The sequence below is a fragment of the Oenanthe melanoleuca genome, chromosome 2, assembly GCF_029582105.1.
Source record: "Oenanthe melanoleuca isolate GR-GAL-2019-014 chromosome 2, OMel1.0, whole genome shotgun sequence".
NCBI classification, from domain to species: domain Eukaryota; kingdom Metazoa; phylum Chordata; class Aves; order Passeriformes; family Muscicapidae; genus Oenanthe; species Oenanthe melanoleuca.
The window spans coordinates 128,971,600-128,989,487 of record NC_079335.1 but is presented as its reverse complement, the minus strand read 5'-3'; the positions used below and the strand labels follow the sequence as shown (position 1 = coordinate 128,989,487).

The following is a 17,888-nucleotide window of genomic DNA, read 5'->3' as shown; positions in this document are numbered from 1 at the left end:
TTTAAGATTTTTACTAAATCTCTCAACTCACATTTTTGTTTTGTCTTTAAGCAGATAATCCTGGGACAGATGCAGGCAAATATGGTAAATATAACACCTGATCACAACTTTTGCTGGAATGTCTCCCCAGTGGTATTATCTTTTCCTTTTTCACTTTATCATGTCACAATGTCTTATATAGATGAGACTATAAAATGCAAACCTATGTTAAAAATCAAAGATAGTTATTTTTTATTTCACAGGGCAAAATCTGAAACCACAAAATCAATCCTTGCAAACATATGTATGCAAGTGAGGAATCATGCATGATTTACATTTTACAGGATCTACAAAAATTAAGAATATAAACTCCTGGGGAAATATAAGATGTCCATAAATAGTAACTGATTTAACCATTTTAGAAAGTAAATAAAATCAGTTGTAACTATTATACTGGTAAAGTTAAATTGTTCTTGCAGCACACATCCCACAAACCTATGCTACCTATTGAGAAGCTGTAGAGAGCAGTACCAACATGTGATCACCATAACAACCATGCAGACACCTTCTGCTGCTAGAAACCTTCAGAACACACACAGGCAATTCTCCTCCCTCTCCTCAGTCACTGCTGCCTGATAAGAAGGAAGTTTTGCCATGACCTTCATCACCTCTCACCAACAAACCCACCTGTGGCCAGCCAAAACTGGCAGCTAATATCAACCTCACTTTCCACTCCAGAGGTCTGCCTCCAGATTTTTTCTGATTAAATCCTAGAATACATAAACTACAAGTATTACATTCTTGGATTTCTGTGTTGTATAAAATTGTGGAAGCTGAAATACCATAAAGGTACTTTTCCCCATGTAGTTCAAAGGGGAAATGTGCCCAAATTCAGACTTACCCTGTAGTAATTATGCCTGTACTTAAGTCTATGGGAATACTTGAAAGATGGTAGAATTACAAGATATTTACTGAATAGCTCTGAGTATCCATTCAATAGCATGGTTTGAAATAAATCCAATGCACAAATGTCAAATCTTGTCTGCATTCCTCAAGTGGATCTATCTACGTTTTACTTTATTTTGTCCATTTCTATTGTCCCATTTAATAATTAATCAACATTATCACTTTTCTTATATGCACATTCACCAGTGAGATCATCAAATCCTGAGACCTGAAATCTTTCACCTTATATAATGGCTACAAAATAAAGTAACTGCAGTTACTTTATATGTATGACATTACACACACACAGAAACAGGATATTACAGTAATTGCACATGAGAAATACCTTTGGCTTCATTCTAATTGCATAATTTTCATAAAACAAGGCACATTTTATTTTATTACATTACATTTAATATTACATATTACATTACATTCCCTTTTGTTACATTACAGTGTTGCATGTTCATTCTGTTCTATGTTGGTCACAAGATCCTTTGTGTCACTAATTCCAGGAACAGCATCACCATTAAAATATAAATTATTCTCAAAGCTGTCATTTGTTGGCAAGCAATTCTTTCTTCTTTTGTAGAAGAGATATCCTGCAAGGCCACTTCCAAGTAGGATGATGACACCAACAATAACTATAACTCCTGTTTTGCTGTGATTTAGGGTAGAAGCCTTCTCATCTTTTGTCATTGCTGAAAACAAATAGGAAGAAATTAAGAGAATGCTACATACTCTTTATCTGATTACTGGAAAAAAGTTCTTTAGAATGCATAACCTTTTAAGAAAAAGCGGTTCATTTAATTCAAAGTAATGAGAAGAAAATGTAGCAACATAAAATAACTTGATTTAAAATCACTAATATTGCATGCTATATCACAAATTAATACTTTTTTTAAATCTGCATCTGCACCCAAATAGAGTGTATTGTACTAATAGGAAACAGTGTCACCCTAGGAAACAGGTACAGTGCTTAGGCATACCAAAAAATTTAAGAGACATAATACAGAATAGAATTGTTTTGGTTTATGATCTTAATGTGGGACTATTTTCTAATTTTTTTCATCTTGAAAGACAATATTCTTACCCATTGTAGGTATTTCAGCGGGTGGCATTTCAGATGCTGATGGCATTTCAGTTGCTGGAACTTGAAAACATTAAAAAATAATTATATTTTTCTATTATTATTTATTTATTATGTATTTCTATATTTTGGAACATACTGAGAATTATGTTCAGATAAATATAAGGTAATAAAACCATATAGTGCGAAAACATTTGGCTTTGGTTCATAGAAAATTATATACGACTAAGGCATAGCACAATGGTCTAGTGTATTCTGGTCTCATTTGGAGTTATTTACACAAACTAGCAAAAAAAGAAGGAATATCAAAAAGCTGCATGAAGACTGATCCAGACATCAGAGTAAAAACACAGGAAAATCTATACAGCACCTTGAGGATAGACATGGTCAAACATAATCCTCAATATAATTACAAATTCTTTCAGTACTTGCTATATAAACATAAAAAGTGCAATAAATTTGGTTTGCCAAGAGATTTTGATGGCTTACTTGCATAGACACTTGAAATCACTCCTGAACTTCACAGTGTCCTAGCAGGCATCACATCTGAACTAAAAGGTTTGTAGCTCATTTAAATTTTAACATCTGGACCATGAAATCTGGCTTGCTGGTTAAATGGGCCGTCATTTAAGATAAAGGTCTTTATTTTGCCATGTGGGTATAAAATCAGTTTATTACTAAATCTTGAATCAATGCATCATGTTTCATTCTGAGAAAGGTGAGCTCAGAAATTTAAATTACTTTTACCAATCCACACTTACACCTTCTCCATAGTGCTGCCTAGTGACAGTAGAGAGAGTGTGGGTACCACTGTGCAACACAGATGTTCCCTCTGAATATCAGGAAACACTTTTTCACTGTGAGGGCAGCTGAGGACTGGCACAGGCTGCCCAGGGAGGTTGTGAATTTCCATCCTTGGATTGTCACTACAGGTCCTTATAAGAAGTCCCTTTCCAGCTTGTCTTTAGGTGCTCTGAGGTCTCCCTAGAGCCTTCTCTTCTCCAGGCTGAGCACCTCCTCACTTATGAAATAAAGTTAGATACTCCATGGAATAGACCTGCTAGACAACTCTCAAATTACTATGGTAAAAATTAGCTCAATAAATGAAACAGAAAACACCTATTCTATGGGAAGACTTCAGTCATGATTTTGTGTTTCAGTCTCTTCAGAAAACAACAAACATAACCAGCAATAGCCAGTGCAACTCAGTAAAACCATGTTTCTGATGCTCCATTTATTGGTCTGTAGCTATTTAATGGTTTGTTTAAATTCTGCTCGTGGAGCATTGTCACAGTTCTGAAAAATTATGCCAAGGAAAGCTGCATTTCTGTGACAGTGTAGGACTAGGCTGTGTTCTGTTTCAGGGTGAGTGACTATATAATCCTTGCATTGACACTGGAATTCGGTTGAATCCATGGCAATCCAGATCAGTAGAGTAGACTGGCTGAAGCTAATCCTAGAAAAAGTAACTAGCTTTCATCTGCTTCAGCTCTTTACAATGCCTCAGCATCAAAACAGGTGAATGCTAGCAGCAGCACAAATAGTATCATTGAATGGTCAAAAAGGAACAGTGGTGATTTGTTTCAACACTTAGTACCCACATCTACGAATTTTTTGTCACTGACAATGCAAAAAGATAGATAAGTAGACTCTGAAAGGGTGGCTATACTGAGATTTTGCAGTATTTCCTGAAAAAGATACAGTCATCATTACTAGTATTTGAGTAAGTAAGAATAATTTTGCTTGAGAACAAATTTACAGAAAGGATAGCAGAAATTCTCTCGTTTCCAGTATTGTAGAGGAAGTGGGTATATTGCAGCTACACGTTTCAATCTTTTTAGGAAGCATAAGTAAGAGATTTTGGTATTGCAATATATGCTGAAAAACATTATTATGATGACTTTTAGGAATACAAATGCACTAGATGTCCCTACTGTCAAATTTGCACATTCAGTTATTTCAGGACACCTTCAGCTTAGCACATTCAAGCTATGCAATTTGCTTTGCTTTTCATTCATTCATCTTTTCCCAAGAGGAGGACACAGAGACAAAAGATCCCAAGCTGTTAAATAATTCACACCTCACAAATTCTCAATTCATAGAAACACTACGTCATACTCAGAAAACACAGGCACATGAGACTGGCAGAGGGAAATTAACAATGGCTACTCCATGGGCAGGGCAGAGGGAATTCCCTGAGGAATATATCTGCATATAGATGAGACAGATTTGGGTATGCAGGGAATGGTCCTTACACTCTGATTTCTCAACAACAGTCGATAGAAAATGTGCAAGAGTATATGCTAGGTACAGTTAAGATATGAACACAGTCTTTTAAAAGCAATTCTTAAGGGACTTGACTGCTGTCCAGAACTATTTTCTGGTAAGAGTCATTCTATGTTTTTGTTGGCATGGAAATTTGCATCCTTTGGCATTTATAAAAATTCAGAATATCCAGCTGAAATGCATTGTGTGTAATGGCCACCTACTAATACTAGCATAGAGAGTATAATCCATACATAAAACTAATTCATGAATGCATCACTTACCTTTTGGCTTTTTACAAATATATCCTTTGTAGGAAGAGCAATAGAAATTATTCCAATACCCAGAGTCTGCATACATTTCAACACAGTGCTCATTTTGTTGAGGAGAAGGTTCTCCTACATTCCAGTTGACAAAATTCACTGCAGTGCTGTCTAGCCACAACCATTGTCCTAATTGAAAAAACATTGAATACAGAAAAAAAAAAAAAAAAAGATAGTATTAATTTCCATACTGACACCTTCACATGCCCCATATTTATTGCCTTTGTGAGAAATTTACTTGCCACTTCTGGAGACAGACATTAAACTATTTACTTCTGACACAACATGTTGCCTCTAAATTTTTATGCAAAAGATACAATATCAAATTTTGGAAAATGGCAGACAAATCTGGCTCGTGGTCTTGCAAAGGCAAGACAGTTCCAAGAAGAATCTCCCACAAATCATAGCAATGGTGCAGTGTTAATTATTTGTTCAATTTATAGAAATAAGTGATGTTAAAACATAACTTAACTTCACCAGAAAGCTCTTTATTTCAGTAATTTGTATGAAGGTTTTGTGTTACTCTTTTCAAAGCCCACACTGAAGTCTTCTTAGGCCCAATTTTATTTCATTTATTTTCCAGTTTCTGCTCCTTTCCACAAGCTTTACACACACAGTTTTCCTTTTTATAGATCTCCTTCCAAAATCTTGTGATCATTGTTGCTCAGCTATGCTTGAGACTTTCTGCCTCTTCCTTCCGGTTCCTTTTTTCCTTCTTTCCTTTAATAGCGCTATTTATTTAGAATAAATGTACTCCTTGTGACTTTAAGTTGTACTCAAGCAAATTCTTAGACTCAGCATGAAAATTGTATTTTGATGTCTTAAAAAATTCTACATATTTTGCATTTGTTTTGGTTTTTTTTATAATTCCTGACACCCTTTGTGTGAGGACATGGCAACTGAATACAATCTAGATACACACATAGAGGTATGAAATTTGGCCATGCAGTTATGCTGAAATTTCTATAATCATTATCTGGAGCTACAATAAAGAGCTGAACAGCTCTTATCATTGTAAGAAGTATGCTGTTCTACACTGCTCTAGAATCACCTTAAGAAACACTTTTTGTGTCAATTGACATGAGTAAACCTCAGTTTTCCTCTATGGGTCATGCATATAAATGACTACTCTCAAATTCTTCCCTTTATCAAAAATTTTCACTATTCCTGGTTAAGATTCAAACAATGTAATTGAAAAGTTCCCTTATCCCTAAGAAGTTTGTCATTCAAGTGCTTGGGTAGGCAGTTGTAAAAATAATCTTCCAAAACTCCAGAAAACCCCACATCAAGTCACCTGAACTATTTTGCAATCCTATCACTGGCAGTCACACTGGCATTTTTTGCCTGAACAGTACAAGAATGTACTTTAAAGTCTATTATAAGGATAGAAATATCTAACTGAATATTAATTGCATTAATGTGAAAGTAATAATCAAATTTTGGATTTAATTAAAGCAGCCTGTTGACTATTCTGTCTTGCTTTATCTTCCTTGTTATAGAAGTAGAATGTGAAATTTTCAACACTCATACAAATAGCTTGCAGTACTCATTCACTAAAAAAAAAAAAAAAAAAAAAAAGCTAAAAGTAGAGAAAGTACCATCCACATTTCTGTACATTCCTGTCCAAAATGTTGATGTTTTCCCTTCAAGTGGTTCAAGGTTGTAGGTCAGAAAGCTGGCTTCAGCTGAGTCCTCAATCGAGACCAAAGAGGCACCTGGCAGACACAGGGAAAGAAAAATCTCTTAGATATGTTTCACAGTGGGAAGCATTCTCCTTGTCCTATCAATAAACCACTTCATGAGAACCCAGGAGCAAACCTGAGTATCAGAAAAGAGGTGGAGAATCTCCTCACCCAGTACCAGGTGTCTACATTTGCCATGGGTTTCCCTGGTAGGTTTTTATTGACCACACATCAATATACACTTCCAGTGAAGATAAAGACATAATCAGTTCTGCTGGAGAGTGAATGAGATCTGTCCATAATCTAATGGGAGACCAGACACCTAAGGCACATTGCCACCCTTGCTACAAACAACAGTGCTACAGACCTATGAAGTCCAGCATTAATCGATTCTTCAACATTTCCCAAAGAAGGAAACAGAGAATGAAACTACACAACAGCCCTAGGTCGGTCATATACTACCCAGACTAAACAGCTTTCACTGCAGTGGCATAAAACTGCAATAATCAAGGGAGAATTTCGATCAAGAATACAAAAGATAAAAATTCCATTAAGCTTAATGACTGTAGTGGATGAAGCTGTTTATCTCCTATCAGGCTCAAAGTACAAGTTTTCCACTTTCATGGTCTTCACTCTAGACCACACAGTTCCTCTCGTGCCTGGTCCCACATGCATGAGACATAATGTGGGCCATTGGCAGACAGAGGTTTTCCATTACCTCCCAAATTAGGGCAATAATGGGGTGCAACTGTCTTGTCCAACACTTCCACCATCCTTGTAATCACAAAAACACATAACACGTGTTCAGCTTTCCACAGTCAGGAAAACAAGTCAGGAATATGTGCTCATAAAGTAGGATACTCACCTAGTCGAAGACATTCTAAAGATGCCTGGGCCCAGTTTCTTGAAGAGGAAGATTCAATGTAGTAGCAATGACCTCGGAAAGGGAGCCAAGACCTGTGTCCTTCTGATTCAGGACACTTTCCTGGAAGCTGAGGGGGTTCAGTGGGAGCTTGAACTGATTAAAAATAGTTAAAAAAAACCATGTGACTACTCACTTACATTCACTGTCATTTGATTTTTGAGGTTTTTGAAATTGCAAGTTTATTCCATAGCAGAATAAATAGCAGAGTGAGTCAAAGCTTTGGAAAATTTATCTAACATTGTTGATATAAAGTGATGGCTATTCAGTCACCCTAGCCCTTTCTTATTATATGTTTGCCCTAATTTTAAAGTAGCCCATTTCAACCTAAGTAATTCTAATGACTTCATCTATTTAGCTCTTGAAATAAACCCCAGCATCTCTAATGAGCTATTGATTGTCATTACAAGGGTCAGATTCAAGTACTTACCATCAGACTTTTTGCAAACAGAGAAGTAACTTTCATTGCAGAATCCTGTCTTCCAGACTCCAGTAATGTCAAGATAGACACAGCCTATTTTTTGCTTTGGCTCCCCTTCACCCCATTTTGTGTACTTCATTCTCCAGTTATCGATCCATTCGTAACGCCCATTGGTCTAAGAAAAAAACACATACACTGGAATGATTAAACTCCATTAATTCACTCTGTCTATGTAGTACTTTGTGCTAAAAGGATTGGGGCTTTTCTTAGAAACAAATAACAAATATCAATGGCTCAAACTTTGAAATTTTTGTTGTGACAAACAGCTATTTATTGAGAAATACAGCAATACAATAAGTACTTTTCAGTGAAAGAAAATGAAAAGTGGCATTTAGTTAATGTTAAACTTAACAATACCTTTAATTTGGGACTAATAACAATTTAATTTAAAATAATTTGTGGGAGTGGGAGTGAAATTCTGGTGACTAATTTTTGAATTAGCTGTTTCCCCAGAAATTTCAAGACATAGATTACTTTAACTTGAAATGCATTTAAAACCGTAATTATTTCCCACCAAAGCTGGTTAACTCAGTGATTCATCCTTGTGATTAATGCTAGAGGCATCTTTAGATTTTTGGGAAGTGGAGTGTTATGTTAATATGTTTGGGTTTTTTTCATTTGCTCAGCCAAATGGAGTGTGTGGGACAAGTGCCTGTGCCAAGAAAAAAAAAATATTGTATTTAAATATGCAGAAAGTATTAAATAACAAATAACTGAGAATGGAGAGACAAATAAAATTACACTAGGTAAACTAATTATTTATTTTTCTAACCATCTTCAAAAATGTTAAAACAATCATAGTTTCATATTCATATTTTCATAGTTAAAATATTCATATTGATAAAATATTCATCTTCTTATATTTCTCAAAATTAGGCATCATTATTAAAATAGAGGTTTTCCTCTGCAAATTCTAAAATATGAGGATTTTATATATATCACATCTATATCCCATTTATACTTGATATATATAAAGAGATATTCCAAGATGCTTGCTTAAAATGCCTTATTTGGAAGTGCACAGAGTGGAATATCATAGAAAAAGTGTGAAAAGCATGAATATATACATATTAATCAGATTATCAGAAGAGGATGGATTCCTCTGACAGTACAAAGAAGTACTTAGGTCCAAGATATTAACAAATAAGCTAAAGTGAAGAGAGATGATAAGACTTTTCAGCTCCTGATTTCATCACAAGAGAAGCAGCATCGTGCTCAATCAGTTTTATGTTCTTACCACGTTACTGTTGAGACCAATCCACACAGGCACCCCATACTTTAATATCTTCAGCCACAGGAATGAATGACTGTAGGGGTCTAAGACACTGGAAAGGTCAAACTGATTTTGTTTGCAGTTTTTCCGTGCATCCTCCCATGTCATTTTGGTATGGATGAACAAGTAACTACTATTCCCATAACGGATAATGCTGGATAGGGGTGAAGTTGTAGAAGGCAGAAGTTCAGCATCTGTAAAATAAAGAATGAAAAAAGAACCACACACTTGTTCAAAAAGGGAATATGATTTCACTGTGGTTGCAAACAGAGCTAAAGAAAAGTCTTCCTTCTTTATTCCATATTCCCTGATTTATAATCAGCATGGGTCAGATGCACTGTTTTAAGCCAGCATCAGTAGTAAAATTCAATTACAAAGCTGTAGAAAGAAAAAAGAGCTATGTAAAGCAACTTCTGACAAAGAGTAAAGGAGCATTGTGTGTAATCATGAAGAATAGTATCACTGAAATTACTTAGGATTAGGTCATAACTTTTTTTTCATAAAATCTTTTTTCATCAAATGCAACAGTTTGCAGAAACTATTTGGTTTCCCAAGGATTTTTTCCCAAGAAATAAAATGTTCACAACAGATCAGTTCTTAACAATTACTCAGATACTTAAATAGATGCTAGATTTAAACATTTTAATCTATTTTTTTTGGAGGTGGTTTTGCTCAAATTCAGTGCAGATGAGTTACAGTCTCACTCCAGACAGTTCACGCTACATGTATAAACCAGTATTTTTCATAACATGTTTTGAAAGCCAGTGTGCTTTCAAAAATAAAAAAATAAAAAATAAAACTCTATGGAACAAATGTCATATCAAGGGTCATACTAGACACAAAAATGCAGATGTAAATTCCAGCTCAGGAAAATAGCAACACAGCATTTGCTGGAAGGGTCAGATGAGAGCAGTGACTAACCGGACTTCTGGTACATTTGACTATTTGACCCTTTTGTTCCTGCCTGAAGAACAATCTGTACATTTATCTTTATTGGAAGCAAAATTATGTTTAAATCCACACACATAAGCAATTCCCTGGAAAAAAAAAATAAAAAAAAATAAAATAAAAAGGTTTGGTTTTAACTAAAAGGAGAAGTACCTGCATTAATTTGGCATACATATCCTCTGTTGTTATCACAATTTTGATCAGCCCACTTCCCTGCTTCCTTAACAGGTTTGTTTTTCATGGCAACACAATCAGCCTCGAGGCAAAGAGGTACAACATTAGTTAAAAATAGCTAGAAAAAGCAAACACAAACTTTTGTCCCCCATTTACATCTTCAGACACAAGTAATGCTGTAATTTTAGTCTCATATCTTTGTAATGTTTAAGAGCAAAAGTTTTAAGTTCCACAAGTGATATGGAAGTTCTATTCCTCTTACACTTCACAAATTTCTATGTTACTTTCTATTTCACTACATTGGGGTGAGAAAGAGGACCAGAGAAATTCTAATATTCCAAATCCTCAAGCATACAGCATGGAGGGGAGTCACTGACAATTTAAAGAGAAATTAGATTGATCATTGTAGAAAAGACTGGATAAATTTGCCCCAGAAATAAAACAGAACCCTTAAAGTGCAATGCAACAATTTATTATTTCAAGCTGTAATAGTGCACACACCAAAGTCAGAACAGCTCCTGCCCAAAGGCAGCCACTGCTGTCAGTACCACCCTCACTATGACATTTCAACTTCTCTGACATGGACACAACAGCTAGAAATTAGATTAGCACATATTAAATAAACAGTGATTAATACAAAAGCCTGCAGGATTGCCACTGGCTTTGTGCAATGAAACATTCATATTATTTTATTCTGTTTACTTGTTCAGTTTTTTTCCGTCCATGAGAAGACATTCAGATAATGACTTCATTTGTGGCTAAAAAGCATTGGGGTTTAAATCTTTCAAACTGAATAGTTGAGTACTAATTTGTACTATGATAACATTTTTTTTTTTGTTAAAAACAAATCTAAAATTTATGAAAAAGGGACTTCATAAGTTGTCACATGACTTCAGAAAAATCCTATTAATTTACATTAAAACGACAAACATATTTTTTCTTTGAAAATTAGTATTTTTAAAATATTTTCCTTTAGAACTCCAAATTCTACCTAATTTTTTCCTCCTTTAGATATAAGCTCACAGGTGATACTTTCAAAGACACATAAAATGATATTATACATAAAAATAAAATTCTAGATTAAAAATGCCATTCAAGAGAAATAGAGTTAGCACTATAAAGTGCTGTAGTTCCAGAGTACAGAACTATCTACACACACATGATCAGAGAGAAAGGAACTCTGTGACCTATCAGATCAGTTTGTTTGACAGAGAAATAGAGAAAGTCATTTCTGTCAGTTTGGTTTTTTTTTTTTTCCTTGTAAAAATCGAATGGCTCTCATTTTATGGACTCTTGTCCTTTCTGCAACTGTGACTGGCAGAATTTGCTTATTTTCTTGCATGTAAGACACCTGTTTCAGGGGAATGTTTGTGAATGCCTTCTTGCAAACTGCATGCCAACTGGGAAACCTGCCAAGTTCCTGCACAGCTGTCGGCTGGGAGGACGTTCTCATTGCTGTGCTTTTGGGAAAATGCCATGGGGAGGAGAACCAGTGCCCTCTTTACACAGCCCATGGGAGAACACAGGCTGAACACAAAAGCTGCATAGCTTTTACAAGCACAGAGAACTGAAAACTGAAACAATTCTTTGTAAGAGCACTCCACAGATTCTGTCATCAACTGCACAAGGGATAAAAACCATTCACTCTACCTGGATTCGTATTCAACATAAAATCACCATAAATGCATGAATTCAATCTTAGGCAAGGTGGGTATTGGTCTCTTTTCCCTAATATAACCAGTGATGGAACAAGGGGAAATGGCCAGGAGTTGTGCTAAGAAATTAACACAACTAGATTGGATATTAGGAGAAATTTCATCACCAAAAGAGCTTTCAGGCATTGGAATAGGCTGCCCAAGGAAAAGTGGTTAAGTCACCATCCCTGGAGTTATTTAAAAAAAGATGTGTAGCTTCACCACTTAGGACATGGTTTAGTGGTGGCCTTGGCAGCACAGTATTAGTGATTGAACTAAACAATCTTAGAAGCCTTTTCCAAACTAAATCATTCTATGATGCCATAAAATCCAATTTCAGTGAAGAATTTGTGACTGGTATTTACCTGGCCGCTATATGCATATAAATCCACGTGTCCTGATGGGAAGCCTTTGGCCCAGTTTGTAAAGTAAACTCCTGTTCCATCTGTCCAGAGGAACTTCATTTCATGATTTATATCATTTAATCCAATCCATGTCTCAGTGGCAAAATCTTTCAAATGGAAGGTAAGGAAAGCTAGAATACAAAAAATGTAACGAAGAAGAGGAATAATTTTAATATAAAACAGTTTAAATGTTTGTCCTCACTGAGATTGGTGATACTAAATGCTTTCTCTGAAATATAGAACACTCCACTGCTGGTAACACAAGCAGGTGAAATGAAAAGGGGATGAATGTTGAGTTTGAGGAGCAGGGAACTAGATATATAACTGCAGCTTTGGGCAAAACACTTCATCTAAGTATCTAAGCTGGTACTGGAATGAACCCCAAAATCATGACAAAAACGGTTTTTACAATGTCCCAAGACACTTTTGGATCCTAGTTCAAGACATGAAGAGCCATGGAGATCACATACATTTTTGATAATCCCACTACAATGGTTGCTCCCCAGTGACAACAGCACCACTGTGCTCCTGCCATTTGTGTATCTGCTGTTCTGCCTGCACTTCCTGCAATGATAATAGTTTTGTGCCAATAGTTCCATTGCTCATTTCTCTTTTACCTAGAATTCAAGTCATGTGCATGAACTAACCACCTGGAAAACGTACTGCAGAAATTATGTAGGGTAAGAATATAACTGCTTAAAAAATGGAAGTTTGCTTCTTCAGCTCTTCACAAGCAGAAAACATAATTAGTACTAAGCTCTTATCAGCAGTTTAAATTAAAACTATTTAATTGCTCAGACTTCAATGCACTGCTTTACAATGTTGGAGTTTTCAGAGTGCTCTCTTGAGTTCACATTCAGTATGTGTTTTGCAGCATCTGTTTTTCATGACATTCACATAAAACAGTATGCCTGAAAAAAAAAAAGAGTTTATCTAGCGAAGTCAATCTAACATCTATCAAGGTCTTCCCCACTCTTTAGTTTGGACATGTGCCTTGTTTATTCAATAATGAGGTAGTTTTCCCCTGCTCATCTCCCTGAGGCATGGATGCAGCTCCTATGTTCATTACAATAAGCTCCTCTATTGAAAAGAGTGGCACATCTGTGGGTATGTGTAGGAGCACTCAGGCCTGTTTCAAACTGCCCAAAGGCAAATTCTCATCCTAAAGGTGCTCTGCTTGATTTAATAGGAAAGCCATGGCTATTTCCAGCAAGTTTATGCCACCTAGTGAAACCACATTGTTTGGAATGGAAATTGCAGGGTCCAGCTGGCATCATGTGCAAGCAGCAAAAAAACACTACTTTGGCTGCCAGGACAATATACACATATAAATATCTCTGAGCCAACACTAAAATTTGGTAGATTCAAGTGAAGACTTCATTGTAGATGACTAAAAATTATATGTTTTGGAACAAAAATCAGATGTGCAATCATTATTCAGATCTGTTCATATTCAGACAAAAACCCCAGCCAGCCTGTAAGGATTAAATGTCATCTCATCTAGTTGCTACAAAACTGTGCACAGTACCTTGCACTTGTTCATTAGGGATGGAGGCCAGGTTTCCTCCCAAATTCATGCAAGCTGTTCGTGCAGCATGCCAAGTAACACGTTCCTCTTCTGTAGATCCAAATATTTTGTAACACTAAAATACGAACAAAATCTCTCCATATTATCTTTACTCCAATATCCATCAATTGATAATCACCATTTTAAACAGAGCAGAATGGAGTAAAATAATGCATTTATAGGCAGTAAATATATAAATATAAAAATAAATATATACATATATATATAATATATATATATATAAATAGGCAGTAAAATAATGCATTTATCTGAAAAAATACTTTAAATGAGCTTTTGTATTGTTTCTGGTTCTATATAACATTAGAAGTCTCATTAAAGCATTTTGCTCAACAATTAGATTTGACCTGAAATCCTTAGAAAATAAGCAAATCCTGACTTTTCTATAGACAGCTGATAATGCTAAGTTATACATGACTGATCTTAGTCTGCCTGATTATTGATTTTATTCTACAATGCATACAATGTTAGTAAAGTTAAGAAAGACAAAATGTAGTCAGTAAAAAGCATTACTGTAGCACCAAGATCAAGGCATCAATACTTTAGGAATTCTGACTTAATGTGTATCAAAAGGTCTGATGAGCTGACTAGAGAATTGTCTTTCATCAACTGCAACTAAATTTTCTTTATTAGAAGCATCAGAAAAGCACTTTTCCTGCAAAACAATGGGTGGGCAAGCAAAGAAAAGTGTGCATGTGTCATAGCTCTCTCCAAAAAAATAAAAATATTTTGTTTTAATAAGAAACATTTTGACTAAATAATTCCCTTTTTTCCTGTTTAATGCTTTGCCAAACATCCAGCATGGACCGTATTTGTTATGGTACCTTATTACGAAAGGAAAGCCAAGTTGGACGACATCCTCTTGGAGTTGAAAGTGTTGTTGGAGGAACAGTGGAATTAATGGAACTGTTGTGCCTTTCACATATGTAGGGATTTGGATAGCCACAGTTTATATCATTCCAAAATCCTGGGAGTAAGATAAATGGGGAACTGTATGACATAACATCTCATGTTGATTAATGGAAGTCATTTTCACTCCTTCTCATGTAGAGTGCTTTTAGTTGAAAGATGAGATCAAAGCTGTCTCTCAGTTTATTATCATTCAATATCAGTGTGTAGGAAAAATATGTCACTTCATACACACTGTAATTACAGAATGTTAAAAGCTTTGTAGAACCAAGTACTACAAATTTCATAGTGACACAATAGATCAACTTTAATAAAAAATATAAATCAGCAATCACAACCATAGACTTCTATCCACAGACCTCTATCAGATCTTCCCCATGTTAGGCTAAAGGTAAGCACAAGAGTATAAAAGCATTAAATCTTATAAGTAATACTATGGTCTATTTCAATAACTTTATGCAAAAGAGAAAAACAAATATGAGGAAGAGGTGCTTCTCAGAAGAAAAAAAGTATTGTGATGCAAACACACAAATAATGAAAGTCAAGAGAGAACATACAAAACTCACCTAAATTCTTATACATAACTACACAGTTTTCATCATTATTTGCAAAGTTAGGTTCATGTGGTGCCCATGCCAAATAATCCACTGGAGTGCCATCCATCCAGCTTGAGAAAAACAATCCAACAAAATGCTTCTTTAACATAAAATAGAACTTCTTCCTTGTTAAAAAAGGTAACTTTGCAATATGCTTAATATAGCTGTTCATAGTAAAGTGTATACGGTTTTTTGACCAAATTACCTCTTTATTAATTGCACTAAACTTTCTCTCTGCTCAGACATAAAAGGTAAAATACAAAATTGAAAAAGCTGAGCATCCATATAAATTAGGCAATGAAGAATAAAATTGTAATCAGGCAAATTATTAGAACACAGCTTTCTAGTGGTCTGCAAGTGACAGAAGTGGCCAGGTTCATCCTTCAGACACATGCACAAGGTACTTTAAAGTGTATTTCTCTTAGGATCCCTACAAACCCAGCAAGGCAGAAACATCTCATTTTCAGATGCTCACCTAACATCCTTATTATCCTCTGTAGTCCCTCATTGTTACTGTGGACTATAAGGAGAACTGAGAACTACTAGGCATCTATCCAGGCGCTTCAAACACAGACTGAACTGAATCCTGAATAAGCATCACATGTCAAAATCAATATGGTGCTGCATACTGACATTCAGAAAGGCTTGCAGAAAACCTGCTTGACCTCACAGTGCAACAGCTATCATTATTCTAGAAAAAGAAAATGGATTTTATTTGTTCCTTTATTAGAGTCTGTTCTCAACAGTTAAGGATGGGGGAAAAGAACATTTTTACCTACCAGAAGTTTTATATATTTACAGTTAGAAGACTTATTTATATTTTCTGTATAAATCACAGATTAAAGGAAACTAGAATTCCTAAATAAAAAGTCAAAATACATTAGCTACAGTGCAATTTTTTATCTAACTTTGAGCGAATTCTATTTAGAAAACATGCAGAACTTCTCCTGGATAATATAAATTAAGATGTAGAACCAAATTAAGATGTAATTAAGCCACTTGGGAATACAACAATTTTTAAATTATGTCTCAAAACTGGGTATAACATACCTTGTACGCTGGTCAATACTCAGTTGTAAACCAATGAAATATGCATCCTTTTTGCCATTCTTCAATATCTAGAATGCAAAAATTAAAATTATACAAATACCCTCTATTATGTTACTGATGAGTAATATACCTCTAACTAATAGAGGATATGAACTGGATATATTCTCTAGTTGCAACATTTATGTTAAAACAGCTCACAGATGACAGTCAAACTTCATCATCAGCCAAAAAGTGTGGTCACTGTATCAACATTTCTCACATTTTACTTGAAAGCTACTGAAACCAGCATCTCTTGCACAGTCTCTGCAGTGGATTTTCTCTAACTAATTTCTTGCAAAGACAAGCCCCTTCCTACATTTTGGATATAAATTGATACATGTCCTTTTGTACTCTCACTGTCACTCTTCAGCCAGCTCAGGAAATATTCTATGCAGTTCAATTATAACTTTTAAGCACATTCTTGATTCAAAATAAGTTTGCCTCAGCAAGCATAGAAAGCAAACTATTCCAATGATGTAGGAAATGGAATTTCAAAGTTCTTTCTCATGGCATAATGTCCATGTCCCAGTTTCTTCTGTCTCCATAATTATATTTTCACAAGAATGAAGCAAAGGAGCAAACTTGAGGACCAAAAAGAGACTGCTAGGTAGACTACAGCCCAGATAAACAGATAAGATCTAAAGTCAATGCTCTGAATATAAGACAATTGCTGCTTTGATCCACTTCTTGAGATATCCTACACAATCATAGCTCCTCAGTGTAATACATCTTCCTAAAATGAAGCCACAGATCCCTTAAAAATTAGCATTAGTTTGTTCTTTATACTAATCTGGCTTAGTGTAACTGCAATTTCACTATCAAAACTTGTAGAGAGAACACCATGGTGAAAAGGATCTGTGCCCATGCTCACTTGTTTTGGATGGTTTATTCCATAGTATTAATGATTTTTCTTACATATCGCCAGAGGAACTTCCTTTCACTTTCACTCTCAATGACACAAAGATCTCCAAAGTTCTTTTTGCAGAACTCACGACCCTCTTCCATAGGAGCAGCCTCTGTGCTGAAATAGTACTGCTTGTCTTCATGGATAATCCATCCATCCTCAGTAGTCCTGTATTCTGTAAGATAATTGTCAAGCTAACTATTCTGCTCCCAAGATACAAGACATTCCCCTTAATAAAATTTTAATAATGCTTTTGAACACACACACACAAAGAGCAATAGCAGTAACACCTACCAGGCACAGGAGATTCTGTTGGTTCAGGCTTCACAATTGCCCCTGTGAGAAAAAAATATTTATTATTATTGCATACTTTCTTTCTAAAGAAAAGACATTTACTGTAACTGATAGGCATGTTTTAATACTGACATTGGCTTTTACAGTTAGCAATAGATTTAACAACAAAATGTAGAAGGAACTAAATAGACTAAATCTCTTATTTTTGGTATACTATTCAATTTTAAATTTATAGTCTTGCTCCCCGAAACTACTCCTTACACACAAGAAATTAACCAGTACTTAATGAAAAGAAAAAATTTTAGACTGAAGAATTCCCCTGTTTATTTTT

The 17,888-nt window shown here is 35.2% G+C and overlaps 1 protein-coding gene across 1 annotated transcript in view; it reads right to left on the bottom strand.

Annotated features, from left to right (window-relative positions):
- Nucleotides 1-207: 207 nt before the first annotated feature.
- Nucleotides 208-17,888, bottom strand: part of LOC130250438 (macrophage mannose receptor 1-like) — a 51,536-nt gene continuing 33,855 nt past the window's right edge. The window contains exons 16-30 of the mRNA XM_056486162.1: nt 17,558-17,599; nt 17,275-17,438; nt 16,321-16,388; nt 15,241-15,341; nt 14,590-14,732; nt 13,709-13,823; nt 12,142-12,311; nt 10,062-10,164; nt 8,925-9,154; nt 7,637-7,802; nt 7,150-7,302; nt 6,201-6,317; nt 4,564-4,731; nt 2,018-2,077; nt 208-1,625 (exon numbers count right to left, since the gene is read on the bottom strand). Of these exons, the coding sequence (XP_056342137.1) occupies nt 1,375-1,625; nt 2,018-2,077; nt 4,564-4,731; nt 6,201-6,317; nt 7,150-7,302; nt 7,637-7,802; nt 8,925-9,154; nt 10,062-10,164; nt 12,142-12,311; nt 13,709-13,823; nt 14,590-14,732; nt 15,241-15,341; nt 16,321-16,388; nt 17,275-17,438; nt 17,558-17,599 (2,051 nt within the window). The 3' untranslated portion in view covers nt 208-1,374. The remainder of the gene's footprint in view (nt 1,626-2,017; nt 2,078-4,563; nt 4,732-6,200; nt 6,318-7,149; nt 7,303-7,636; nt 7,803-8,924; nt 9,155-10,061; nt 10,165-12,141; nt 12,312-13,708; nt 13,824-14,589; nt 14,733-15,240; nt 15,342-16,320; nt 16,389-17,274; nt 17,439-17,557; nt 17,600-17,888) is intronic.